This window comes from Plecotus auritus (genome assembly GCF_963455305.1).
Source record: "Plecotus auritus genome assembly, chromosome: 2".
Taxonomy (NCBI): domain Eukaryota; kingdom Metazoa; phylum Chordata; class Mammalia; order Chiroptera; family Vespertilionidae; genus Plecotus; species Plecotus auritus.
The window spans coordinates 174710362-174724549 of record NC_137771.1 but is presented as its reverse complement, the minus strand read 5'-3'; the positions used below and the strand labels follow the sequence as shown (position 1 = coordinate 174724549).

General features: G+C 39.4%; 1 protein-coding gene and 1 pseudogene across 2 annotated transcripts in view; one reads left to right on the top strand and one right to left on the bottom strand.

The window, feature by feature from the left end:
* Positions 1–12279, bottom strand: part of PPP1R2 (protein phosphatase 1 regulatory inhibitor subunit 2) — a 37543-nt gene extending 25264 nt beyond the window's left edge. Inside the window, exon 1 of the mRNA XM_080656702.1 lies at positions 11666–12279. Coding sequence (XP_080512828.1) covers positions 11666–11790 — 125 coding nt within the window. The 5' untranslated portion in view covers positions 11791–12279. The remainder of the gene's footprint in view (positions 1–11665) is intronic.
* LOC308242416 (polycomb complex protein BMI-1-like) lies at positions 6624–7588 on the top strand (annotated as a pseudogene). The gene has a single exon. The product of its transcript is annotated as a polycomb complex protein BMI-1-like (transcript).
* Positions 12280–14188: the final 1909 nt, after the last annotated feature.

Sequence of the window (14188 nt, the reverse complement as noted above, 5' to 3'; positions counted from 1 at the left end):
CAGTCCACTCCCTTTCTATGTCCCTGATTCTATTATATTCACCAGTCCATTCTGTTCTTCAGATTTTTTATTCACTTGATTTTTAGATTCACTTGTTGGTAGGTATGTATTTGATGTCATTTTGTTGTTCATAATTTTTATCTTTACCTTTTTCTTCTTCTTCCTCTTCTTAAAGAACACCCTTCAGCATTTCATGTAATCCTGGTTTGGTGGTGATGAACTCCTTTAGCTTTTTCTTGTCTGTGAAGCTCTTTATCTGCCCTTCAACTCTGAATGATAGCTTTGCTGGGTAGAGTAATCTTGGTTGTAGGTTCTTGCTGTTCATCACTTCAAATATTTCTTGCCACTCCCTTCTGGCCTGCATAGTTTCTGCCGAGAAATCAGCTGACAGTCGTATGGGTGCTCCCTTGTAGGTAACTAACCGTTTTTCTCTTGCTGCTTTCAAGATTCTCTCTTTGTCTTTTGCTCTTGGCATTTTAATTATGATGTGTCTTGGTGTGGTCCTCTTTGGATTCCTCTTGTATGGGGTTCTGTGTGCTTCCTGAACTTGTAAGTCTATTTCTTTCACCAGGTAGGGAAAGTTTTCTGTCATTATTTCTTCTAATAAGTTTTCAATATTTTGCTCTCTCTCTTCTTCTGGCACCCCAAAAATTCGGATGTTGGTACGCTTAAAGTTGTCCCAGAGGCTCCTTACACTATCTTCATATTTTTGGATTTTTTCTTTTTGTTTTTCTGGTTGGGTGTTTTTTGTTTCCTCATATTTCAGATCTTTGGTTTGATTCTTGGGGTAGGTTGATCTACAGTTGAGTTTCGGTATATTCTTTATTTCAGACAGTGTATGCTTAATTTCTGACTGGTCCTTTTCCATTTTTTTGGCATTCTCATTAAGGTCCTTGAAGGTCTCATCAAGTTTATCGGCGGTTTTTAGAAGATTCTTGAGTAACCTTATAAATGTGGTTCTGAACACTATGTCGTCCATTAGTTTGCTTTCCTCCATTTCTCTCATTCGTGACATGTTTCTTTGTCTCCGCATTTTGCTGCTTCCTTATGTTGATGGAGTGGCTTTGTGTGGTAGGTGACCTATAGGGGCCAGTAGCTCAGCCTCCCCAATCACCTGAGGTGGACGCCTTTGGTACACCCCTTTGTGGGCTGAGTGCAAAGTCTTGGTGTAGTTAAGCCTTGATTGCTGTTGGTACACTGGGAGGAATTGACCTCCAGGCCAATTGGCTGTGAGGACCCGCTGTGTCTATAATGGAAGAACTGCTGCGCTGGAGACACGCTTATGGTGCAGGGCTTGTTTCAGTGGGGCTTTGGTGCTCACTGAGTCTGCCTCTTGAATGTATCACTTATGGATGTGAGGAGTTGAAATCTGGTGTCTCACACTGACCACTAGGTACACTGGCTTCTGGATCTCCAATGGGGTGCAGGTCAGCTACTGTCTGAGGCCACCCAGCAGGAGCTACAGCAAGAACTACAGTTTTCTCCTCTTTGCTTGGAGTTTGGAGGTTTTGGAGCTGTCTGACCCGGGCTGCAAGTTTGCTAGGTTAAGCTGCGATAGGGCAGGCCATTCATATGCTAAAGCTGCTGCTTGGAGCTTGGGTGGGTTCGTAGATTGTGCAGGGCGGGGTCTCAGGGCGTGACTAGGCTAGGGCGTGGCAAACAGCGATGGCTGCCGGTAAGCCGGCTCTGTGGCTCCGACCCTGTCCCCGCGTCCCGCGCCCCAGCACAATAAACAATTGTTCCTGCGCGCAGCCCTGCAAGCAAGCCTCCCTCACTTTCCGACCCCACGGCAGACAGTCCAGCTTCTCCCTGTAGGAGTTTGGGTTCCCCGCGTCTCCCCAGAAACGAGTTCGGAGTAATCGGGAGCTTATCTCCCTTCGGGTTGAAAACAGCAGCGCTTTCAGTCACCCGTTGCCAGCCCAATTCGAGCGTCTCCGTACCTCAGCTTTTCAGCGCTTGTGCACCCCTCAATGCTGTTTGCTCTTTCCTTCTAGTTGTAGAGGGCTCTAAAGATTTTAGATAGAAATTATAAAGGAGCTTCTGATTAGAAGGACAATGAAAGAAAAGGATTCACGTTTTAAGAAAAGAAGATTAATTTTGTGAAGAAAGCAATTTGAAAGCAACAAAAGAGAGACCCATGATCCAGTAACTAAATGTTCCCCCCTGATAAGACAATGCCTCTGAAAGAGTTAGAAGCAGAAAAGCACAGCTAAAAGTTGCATTAAACCTATGTAAATAGTCCCACTAAGATTTCCTATTAAGGATATTGTAAAAGAAAACTAGCACATCTCTATGTAAAGTTCAAAAGCAGGCAAAACTAAAGTGTAGGGATATATAATTAAGTGATTACCATAAAAATCAGGATAATGGTTATGATAGCAGGGAGGAGAAAGGAGACTGATTGGAAAGGGCAGGAGGCATTTCTGAGGTAATGGAAACATTCTTTTTCTTGACAATGATGGTGGTTACAGAGACGTTTGTTTTATAACTTCTTAAGCTTGAAAATATACTTTTCTGTATGTGTATGAAATATTTAAAAAACACACATTAACGACCTTGTTGGTCTCAAAGTAAAACAGGTTATTTCCTAAATGATGTTAACAATATTGAATTAAAAATGACATTGTATTGTTATTACTGCTTAGGAGAGAAGAATGAAGATGGAACTTTAGAGTTTAAAAGGTATCTCTAATTGTGGGGGGCAAGGGGACACCAAAATACCTTGTAAGCCTGTTTTGTGAGCGAATTATACAAAAATAACTGTATGACACAAGCAGAAATGCTTTCTTAAAATTAAGGATGAAATTTAAAAATTATAATCCCAGCACCCTAACGGTTAGGCCTAACCCATTAACAATTTTGATTTCTGCATACTTTCAACTGTGTATAATATATAAGAAAAAAATACATAAGCTTTCAGTATATATAAAATGATGCAACATTTATAAAATACATGTATGTACTGATATAAAACCTATCAGTATATGTATTTTATCATAATAAACTGCTTGTATTTTCTAGTATTTACCTTTTTAAAAAAATCTTCACCTGAGGATATGTTTTTATTGATTTTAGCAAGAGAGGAAGGGAGGCCCTAACTGGTTTGGCTCAGTGGATAGAGCATTGGCCTGCGGACTGAAGGGTCCCAGGTTCGATTCCAGTCAAGGGCATATACCTTGGTTGTGGGCACATCCCCAGTAGAGGGTGTGCAAGAGGCAGCTGATGGATGTTTCTCTCTCATTGATGTTTCTAACTCTCTATCCCTCTCCCTTCCTCTCTGTAAAAAAATCAAAAAAAAATATATTTAAAAAAAAGGAGAGGAAGGGGAAAGGGAGGTGGAAGGAAAGGGGAGGGGGGAGGGGGAAGAGGGGAGGGGAACGGAGAGAAACATTGATCAGTTGCCTCTTGTACTCACCCCAATTGGGGATCCAACCTGCAATCTAGGCTTTTCAGTCTTTACCTTTTTAATAACTGCACTAATATTCAACAATAAACTCTTAACCTAATGTTAGATATTTAGATTAAATCCAAGGGTTTTGTATTTAAAATAAAACAGAAATGAACATTTTTGTGCATATTTTATTACATGATGTTTTTAGGATAATTTGCCAGGACGGGCATATCTGGATTAAATTTTATCAAAAGCTTTATACTTTACGTCATGTTGCCATATAGCTTTTTAAAAAGAGAGGACTATTTGTAATGTCCCAAATAATTACTAAAACTTTGCCAGGATCAGATATTTGTGTATGTGTGTTTTCCACCTGAGCAGTATAAATCAATATTTAAAAGCTGTTTTGTGTTTCTTTGATTGCCTAATAATATGAAAAAATATTTATTTTACTTTCTTGCATGAATTGCTTAAATCCTTTGCCTACCTATTAGAACCCTCTTATAAATTTTAAGAGATTTAATCCATATTATACACAACCCAAGGTATTTACATAAGGTATAAACCACATTATATGTAACCCAAATTTTTCCCAGTGTGTGTGCCATTTAGTTTATGTTCCACTAGAAACAGAATTAAAGTTTTATATATTCAAAGCTTCACTCTACTTCAACACAATGCTAAGAGAAAAAGAAATCTTTAGGATTATTCAGATCCAAAGCTGATAAAAGTATCTTGCAAACACAGGAATTTAAATAAAGGCATAAAACAAAAGGCTCCAAACAATGGTAGGACTTCTTAGGTGGAAAGTAGTGAAATAGAAGAACTGTTAGCAGAGTACACGGGATATGGAAATTAGCATCTCTAAAGTTTTGGCAGATTAATATTAGCTGTAGAGTAACAAAACCCAAGGAGTGAACTTGAGTTTAATCCCAACAGTATCAGGAACTGTTCCTGTGACCTTCTTTAGGTCTTTATCTCCACTTACAAAAAATAGGGGCCCCACCACATGCACTGCAGATCTGCTGCGAGGTGTAAAAGCACCTGATGGTTTCAGTTTCTTTCCTCACTCTGGCTGAGTAGTTTTCCTGCAGCCTAAATCTGGCCCAGAAAGTCACCACTCTCACTTTCACTTTGATAGCTCATATGATGCCATCTCAAAAACTTACTCATACTTTCTTGTTGCTTGTGACTTGTTCCTTTGACAGTTTTAGCCACCCTTGGAGTGGGAAGCAGGATTTTGCTTCAAGGTGTTAAACTTTAATTGCACATTTCAAGAAATGGTTCTTTCTTTAAATGAAGATTCAACTTATGTAGGGTGACAAAGTACAAGTCTTTGAAGCCTGACACCATTACTGAACTATTAAAGTAAGACTTAACAATAAAAGCAATTAGTAAATAAAACTCACTGTTGGAAAACTTTACTCAATGAGACTTTGACACATCCCTTTATAGACCAAAAAAGACAAACTTAAAGCATGCTTATATGCCTGGCCAGTGCTGTTCAGTGGTTGAGCGTCAACCTATGAACCAGGAGCTCAAGGTTCGATTCCCAGTCAGGGCACATGTCTGGGTTGCAGGCTTGATCCCCAGAGTGGGGCATGCAGGAGGCAGCTGATCAATGATTATCTCTCATAACTGATGTTTCTACCTTTCTCTCCCTTCCTCTGTGAAATCAATAAAAATATACTTTTAAAAAAGAAATTAATTCAAGCACATTTTTTTCAAACAGAATTTGCCTACATTACTAACCCAAGACTACTACAGAATTTGTATTGAACACAGTGATTCTACTGAGATGTGGGAAAAATTAGATTTTTATTTTTATTTACTAAAATAAGATTAACATTTGAAGTTGAGGTACTGGGTTAAATACTTTACATTTATTACCTCATTTAATAATTAAACTAGGCATGAATATAATGAATAACTTACTGGCAGTCACAGAACTAATAAGTAGCAGACAGGATCTAAACCCAGGTAATCTAGTCTCTAATTAATTACTAGCCTACATACTTCTCATAGGATAGCGTTAGTAATATTTAATATTAATATATATTCAACAATTCCAAATGCACATTCTTCTCATTTTAATATCTCCGAAAACAGAATATATCTTAAAATAGATAGCATCTTATAAATTGGCAGTACTTCTTTCTTGGTAGTACATAAAATCATGTTACAGCTTAGAATAAATGGGAGTCTTGATTTTGATGAAACGCACATACTTACTAGATCTGTTAAATGAGATCAGCGATTTTAAATCTTTTTCATCTCATGGCACACATTAATTACTAAAATTCTGCAGCACACCAAAAAATATATTTTTTGCCCATGTGAGAAAATAAAAAAGGTGTAATTTTGATTCATTCACACCAGATGGCTACTGTTTATGTTGGCTATTGTCATTTTTTAATTTGACAATCTAAGGGAAAAGAGGTCAGTGCCCCTGACTAGATATTGCATTATCTTAAAAATTTTTGTGGCACACTGCTTGAAAATTGTTGCATTAGATCTTAATGAGTTATGTACTATATTCAAGGTATCCTGAAAGAATGGGAATTCCACAATCATGGGAGGTAACAGTAGAGTTCTAACTATTTGAACAGTGTGTTGCAATGTACTGAGATTTACCTATTCCTAATTACGTGGATCTGCAGATTCTATCCAGTTTAATGGTATCTTGAAGAAATTAGTCATTGAAGATAATAGTACGAATGCAAAGTATAAAGAGAATATTAAGAAAATAACAGCAGAGAAATTTAAAAAAAGATAATTTGACAAGAACTGTATAAATAAATTCTAAAGACCATTCGAAATATGGCATTATATGAACTTTACTTTAAGTGTATATTTAGCTTTGAGATATTATCTCTAAGTCATAGAACATTACTGAAAATAACCAGAATTAACTTACATCCATGGTCTTTTTTATATTAAAATGAGATTCGTTTGCCTTATACTCTGTTCCAACATTTAAAGGGTTCTCTCTTCCACCACGGAGAGGAGGAGGAAGAAGAGAAGGCCGGGCTCCGGAGGCAGCATGAGCAGAGCTCGGCGCCTCTCTCCTGCGTTCGTTGCCCATTGACAGTGGCATCTGCAGCTCGCTTCAAGATGGCCGCTTGGCTCACATTCATTTTCTGCTGAACGACTTTTAACTTTCATTATCTTTTCCGCCCGCTTCGATCACCTCTCGCTGGCTGCCTTTTCCGGGATCTTTTATTAAGCAGAAATGCATCGAACAACCAGAATCAAGATCACTGAGCTAAATCCCCACCTGATGTGTGTGCTTTGTGGAGGGTACTTCATTGATGCCACAACCATAATAGAATGTCTACATTTCTTCTATAAAACATGTATTGTGTGCTACCTGGAGACCAGCAAGTATTGTCCTATCTGTGATGTCCAAGTTCTCAAAACCAGACCACTACTGAACATAAGGTCAGATAAAACTCTTCAAGATATTGTATACAAATTAGTTCCAGGGCTTTTCAAAAATGAAATGAAGAAGGGATTTCTTTCTTCTCATCTTTCAGCTGATGCCACCAATGGCTCTAATGAAGATAGAAGTTGCAGATGAAGATAAGAGAATTATAACCAATGATGAGATAAGCTTATCCATTGAATTCTTTGATCAGAACAGATTGGATCTCGAAGTAAACAAAGACAAGGAGAAATCTAAGGAGGAGGTGAATGATAAGATACTTACAATGCACAGCAGCAATGACTGTAATGCACCTAAGAAAGTTTCTCAGAAGTAAAATGGACATACCTAATACTTTCCAGATTGATGTCATGTATGAAGAGGAACCTTTAAAAGATTACTATATACTAATGGGTATTGCCTATATTTATACCTGGAGAAGGAATGGTCCACTTCCTTTGAAATACAGAGTTCAACCTACTTGTAAAATAATGAAGATCAGTCTCCAGAGAGATGGACTGACAAATGCTGGAGAACTGGAAAATGACTCTGGAAGTGACAAGGCCAACAGCCCAGCAGGAGGTATTCCCTCCACCTCTTCTTGTTTGCCTAGCCCTAGTACTCCAGTTCAGTCTCCTCATCCTCCGTTTCCTCACATTTCCAGTACTATGAATGGAACCAGCAACAGCCCCAGCGGTAACCACCAATCTTCCTTTGCCTGTAGACCTCGAAAATCTTCAGTAAATGGGTCGTCAGCAACTTCATCTGGTTGATACCTGAGACCTTAAGGAAAACAATTTTAAATCCCTGATTTATATAGATATCTTCATGCCATTACAGCTTTATAGATGTTAATACATGTGACTATCGTCCAATTTGCTTTCTTTTGTAGTGCATTAAAGTTGGCTATAAAAGATGGACTAGATGTGATATTGATATGGACGTTAATTGAAAAGAAAGATTGTTCCTATGAAGAATTGGTTACTGAGAGGTAGACAAGATTTTTTTGTTAGGAAAGATATGAAATGGTTTCTGTAACCGCTGTTTGGATTTGAAAATATTCTGCAGTGGATATAAACATTTGGCCATAGTTTGTTAATCTCAACTAACGCTGCCTACGTTACAGTCTCCTTGATTGTTCTTGTTATTAAGCTGTTTTGTGAACCTGTAGAAAACAAGTGCTTTTTATCTGAAAATTCAACAAACAGAAAGAATACGCATAGAATAATGCATTCCATGTAGCCATGTCACTGTGAATAAAGATTTCTTGCATATTTAGCCATTTTGATTCCTGTATGATTTTTACTTCTCTGTTGCTACGCAAAACCGATCAAAGGAAAGTAAACTTCAGTTTTACAATCTGTATGCCTAAAAGCGGGTAACTACCGTTTATTTTACTGACTTGTTTAAATGATTCGCTTTTGTAAGAATCAGATGGCATTATGCTTGTTGTACAATGCCATACTGATATATGACATAACAGGAAACAGTATTGTATGATATATTTATAAATGCTTTAAAGAAAATATTGTATTTCATGCATTCAAAAATGGTTGTTAAAATTCTCCCAACCGGTTCAACCTTTGCAGATACCATATGTTTGAGCCTTTTCGGCATAGAGTATTTTTAATGTGGATATCTAATTCTAAAGTCTGTTCCTTTGGAAGTAATTGGTAAATCATATTGACTTTCTCCAGTGATATATGTTTACTTTTAAAATATGTTGCAGAAAAACTTTTAACAAAGGGATTTGGAAATAGTGTCTTCATTTCCCAATGCTTATGATGAAATTACTGTGTTTTAAAAATGTATATTGATCACTATGATCTTAAGACAAATTTTAAAATAAATCAGCAAATTGCTGGAGGAAGACATTTTATCTAAAATTATTTTAATATGTGGTATAACAGTAATTTAAAATTTAAGAGTTGCTTTTATAGTTGTAAACAATGGCATATGCCGTCTCTCTAATGTCTAGAAATAGAAGCAATTTATCATGAGCTTCTACAGGTATTAATTTTTAAATAGAGTGAGCATATTGAATTTAAAATATGAATAACCTCAACAATTTTCAGTTTGTATTTTGCTTTGGTCGAACTTGGTGTGTGTTCATCACCCATCAGTTATTTGTGAGGGTGTTTATATGAATATTGTTTCATGTTTGTATGGGAAAATTGTAGCTAAACAATTTCATTGTCCCCAGTCTGCAAAAAAAGCACAATTCTATTGCTTTGTCTTGCTTACAGTCACTAAATCATTACTTTACATAAAAAAAAATAAAGTTAGACCATTACACTTATTAATTTCTGAATTTTAAGTGCATTGTAATTAAGTTATTTATTTTCAGTCCTTTTATATAAGAGGGGGAATATTGGTTGTATTAAAATTACACATTACAAAAAGTTTGTTTCAAATGTGTTCAATTATACTTTTATTGTTTCAGCTCAAAGAGGCTCTCATAAAGTCACTAATATTGTTTGCATGAGCTGTGACATAAATACATAATAATGTATATTGTACAGCTGACCCTTGAACATTGCTGGGGTTGAGGTGCCAATTTCCCCAAAACTTAACTACTAATATCTTACTGTGACCAGAAGTCTTGCTGATAATGTAAACAGTATTTTATATGTTATATGTATTACATACTGTATTCTTAACTTAAGCTACAGGAAAGAAAATGTTATTAAATCAAAACTGGGCCTATGCAGTTCAAACCCATGTTGTTCAAGGGTTACTGCATTAACAATATAATCAGTTTCTCTGCTTTACCGTCATGTGACACTGATTATTACTTGGAGTCAAACATCACCAACCTCAATGAATTAGGTAGCTCCTTTTAAAGACAAGACTATAACCCTCTAACTAGAAAAGCAATCGAAGTCACCCATCTTGTAAAAGGCCCCTTTTGAATGAATCTCCCGATAGCAGCTCCTACAGAAGGAGTAGCCCTATGTAGGTGAGTCAGTCTAGTATAGTGACCTTCAAAGTAGAAAGATCTGGAGGTAACCCCAATTATATGGAGTGGGGCCATAGGATTTTATGGTAGATCAAAGTTGAGAATAAATAGAAGCTAAGAAAACAGAGAAAAACAGAAGAAAATTATAAGCCACTTGGTAGCCAAACAAAAAGTTCACACTGAAGGATATCTAAAAACATAAATGCCAGTAAGAACTGTATTCCTGCTGCATAAGAGCCTTCTATAGTTTGACTTTTTTTTTTTAAACTATCTTGGTATTCCTGTTATAGCTATGTTCTGTTAAGATTCTGCTTTTTAAATCCCACGACCTACAACCATCGACCACTACTCCTCATCCCCATTTGAAGTGGCTTATCCCAAACAGAGGTTGGAAAATTGTGTTAGAGAATGTAAGAGACCAAGAGTCAAGCATTCCAGAGTGGAGGTGGGGGAGTTGCTAGACAAATTAAGGTCCTTTCCAACCCCAAAGGTCATGATTCCAAGCTGTGATCCTACTTATGTTTTCTTCAACACAAATCCACATAAATTTACCATCACCAAGTAGTAGCTAGCTCCTTTTATAGACCCAAAATGGTCCTTTAAAGGGGTGTGCCCTAGTTCCAATACTCTAAGTTTTCCTGAACATCCTCATTTTAACTTTATGACTTTACAGATTTCAGTAAGTTTTCTTAAGCCTTATTTCCAAAATGTAGCATCTTCATATTTTTTAGTATTTTATACCAAGCCCTCTAGCACTGCTAACCCAGTGGAATATTTTATAGTATATATACTGTATTGCAATTTTTTTCTTTTAAAATATATTTTTATTGATTTCAGAGAGGAAGGGAGAGAGAAACATCAATGATAAGAGAATCATTGACTGACTGCCTCCTGCACGCCCACACTGGGAATGGAGCCCATATGTGTCGACTAGGAATCCAAGATGCTCAACCACTGAGCCACCCCAACCAGACTGCAATTTTTGTTTTTTTCATTGAGCATTGCTCCTTGGGTATCTTTCTCTGTACATAAACATCTCATTCTCTTTAAAAGGCTGGTATGTTGTTCCATTATACAAATGTACCATAATTATTAATGGACTGTGGGTTGCTTCCAATTATTTATTATTACACACAATGCTATGAGTCAACATATTTTTACACGTGTACCTCTGAGTATGCAACAGTAGCTGCATTATTAGTGGATTATTTTAAATTGCTACTTTCTGAACTGTCTGAGTTTAGATATGTCTTGAAAGAAGAACGAAGACTAGAAAGCACTCAAACTCTCCCTGCAGATGCAAATATATTTAGCAATAAGTAACCTTCCATTAACTATAAATAAAAAACTTGGAAATTTTTCGTTCCTCTTAGCTGCAGAGACCCGAGGACCCGAGACTTCGCGCATAGCACGATGCCTTTGATAACGTTCACGTAAAATTTAGAAGGACACTTAAAAAAATGAAGAAATTGTTTCTTTTTTGGAAACTAGACTTCCCAGGCCAAGGGTTCCCACGCCAGGAAAATACTTTAATTATTGAAGAATTTTAGAAACCTCGGATACGAGATTAAGAAATAATAAACGCTTAACAGGTGAAGCTTTGAAACTTCAGTGTGATTCTTTAATGTTCCCAATATCCGAAAGTTCAAAGGTTATGATGTGTGCTTTAAAAATATTATATATGCGTATGTACTTAAAAAAAAAAAAAAGATAAACACTCCATAGCTCCTGCCTTCTTTAGGCTCACCCCACTCTCCGGCCGGCCAGAAGGAGCCCCGAGCGGCGCCCGAGCAGCATCCTCGTAGCCGCCCCGCCCGTCCGCCGCCCGCGCTCGGGGCCGGGGTCGGGTCGGTAACCGCCGGGCGACGAGCGGCCGTCCCTGGAGACTCACCTCAGTTCTTCGTCGACACTCTTGCTGGGCTGCTGCTCGGCGGAGGCTACCACAGAGGAAGTCGTAGAGGTCTTGTTCTTCAGGATCCCCTTAATGGGCCGGTGCGAAGCCGTCGAGGCCGCCATTGCCCGCCCCTCCGGCGGTAGGCTCAGTGTCGCTGCTGGGCGTCGGGTCCAGGAAGGAAAGGGATAGGCGCGAGCCGAGACTCGCCGGGCAGCCGCCGAGCCCGCCCCGGGCTAAAGCGGCCGCACCTGCTGTCGCGGAGGCGGCCACCGGCGTCGTTCCCACGACACAACGACCCCGGCGCTTTGGCGTCTAGCCGACGCCGCGCGGGCTGGCGGTTCTACGCGCGCCCCTGGCCACCGACACTGTACCGCGACCCGCGGAGAGAAGCCGGCCTACCGCTCCAGCGCGGGAGCGACGCCGACACCGAAGCCAAGCGGGACCGCCCTCTCGCGATATCTAGGGGAGGCGGGGCGGGGCGGGGCTAGAACAAAGCCAACCTGCTAGCCCCGCCCTCTCCTTCTCTCTGTGGGCTTGCCGCTACCATTGGCGCGGAAACCCAGGAGCCGCTTCAGAGAACCTCCGGAGAGGTTCCTGGCTTGCCTCTGTGCAGAGTTGTACATCTCTCCAAGCACCCTCAACCCCACCACCTTATGAAGTCCATATTGTTATTTCTGTATCTTATAGGTGGGAAAACTGAAGCTCAAAGGTGACATCATTCCTCAAAGATACTGCGTGACTTGCAAAGAAATAAGTCTCCTCTTTCCTAACACTGAACTCGCATAAAAAGTTTAACACACTGTTATAAAATCGTGGAATGTCAGCATTGAAATGATCCTTAGAGACCTATTGTGAAATCATAGAATACTGACTTTTATGAAATCTTAGAATATCAGCACTGAAATAGTCTAATTTATTTTTAGAAATAAATTTTGGAGAAATTGAAGGACACAGAGGGGAAATGACCTCACCACTCTGTCACACAGCCCATCCATAGTGCGTGGTCATAGAACTTCAGCTTTGTAGTGTGATGTTTGCACATTTTACTGCATTCTCCTTCTGTGTTGGTAATTCCAAGGAAGGTACTACTGGCAAAAGTTCCTATAATTGTGGTTTATAATGTCTTCCCCCCCAAAATCTAGGGAATTCACGTAAGGTAACTATGTGAATTAAAGTAAAATAGGCCAGAAGCCTTGGAAGCTATCTAGGTCTTTGTGAAAGTCTCAAAGAAGAAAAACAAAAAACAAAACCCTCATACACTCTCTCCAAGTTTTTCTGTGTCTGGGTGTAAATAAAAGATCCCAAGGACTTTGATAAGAGAGAAGGAAAGCTCAAGGCTCTAGGGCAGGGGTGGGGAACTTTTTTCTGTCAAGGGCCATTCGGATATTTATAACATCATTCGTGGGCCATACAAAATTTCAACTTAAAAATTAGCCTGCTACATTTGGTCAAACATTTAATCAACTCACCCCTAATGCCTTGCCAGGGCCAGACCAAATGATTTCGAGAGCCTTATATAGCCCGTGGGCCAGATGCTCCCCACCCCTGCTCTAGGGTGTGAGAATATGTGGGTGTCCAAGTTGGGAGTGGTATGGATGTCATGAGGGGAAGCGGTTCTATGGAGAATAGGGAAGGGCAGAATTTCAAAGCCCTAGGAACAACCTCAGAACTATGTTGTACCTAAAATTAAGCACGGGCCAGCGGAGGGAGTGGTGTCCACTCTAGCCACCCAGCCTCTCTTCATGCAGTGTCAGTACTGGAAATGTATAGTTGGGAAAAGAGGAGGTCTCAGCCATTAAGCAAGTTGCTTCCTATTATGTGTTGAATTATGTATCCCCCTAAAATTAAGCTATATTGAAGTCCTAACTCCCAATACCTCGGAATATAACCTTTTTTGGAAACAGGGTAGTTGCAAATCAAATTAGTTAAGTTAATATGTCATACTGGAGTAGGGTAGGCCTCTAATCCAATATGACTAGTGTTCCTATAAGATAGACATGTGGAGACAGATGAGGAGGACTCCATGTGATGACAGAGGTTCTCAGTGATGCATCTATAAGCTAAGGAACACCTGGGCTACCCAAGGCTGGGAGATGCATGAAACAGATTCTCCTTTAGGACTCTCAAAAGGAACCAGCTTTGTTGGTACCTTAAGTTTGGACTGTGAGACATTAAATTTCTGTTGTTTAAAGCCACCCAGTTTGTTGTATTTTGTTATGACAGCCCTATACACCTCCTCCAGGCCCCAACTCCTCACCACCAGGCTTTTTCTCACCACTCTTTCCTGATCAGGCCTCTTCATCGTCCTTATGACAGTCCAGAGCAGACTAGTCCACCCAGACCTGGCTCCTCAGCAGACCCACCCCCCTGTGAATTCACAAACTAGCAGGTCTGGAAAGGACCTTGTCCATCCCACCAGGTAGCTATCCAATCCCTTCTCCAACAACCCCAGTGGCCAGGAGCTCACCACCCTACAACACAGCTCATTTTGTCTTTGGACAGCTCTGACTAAGAAAGCTT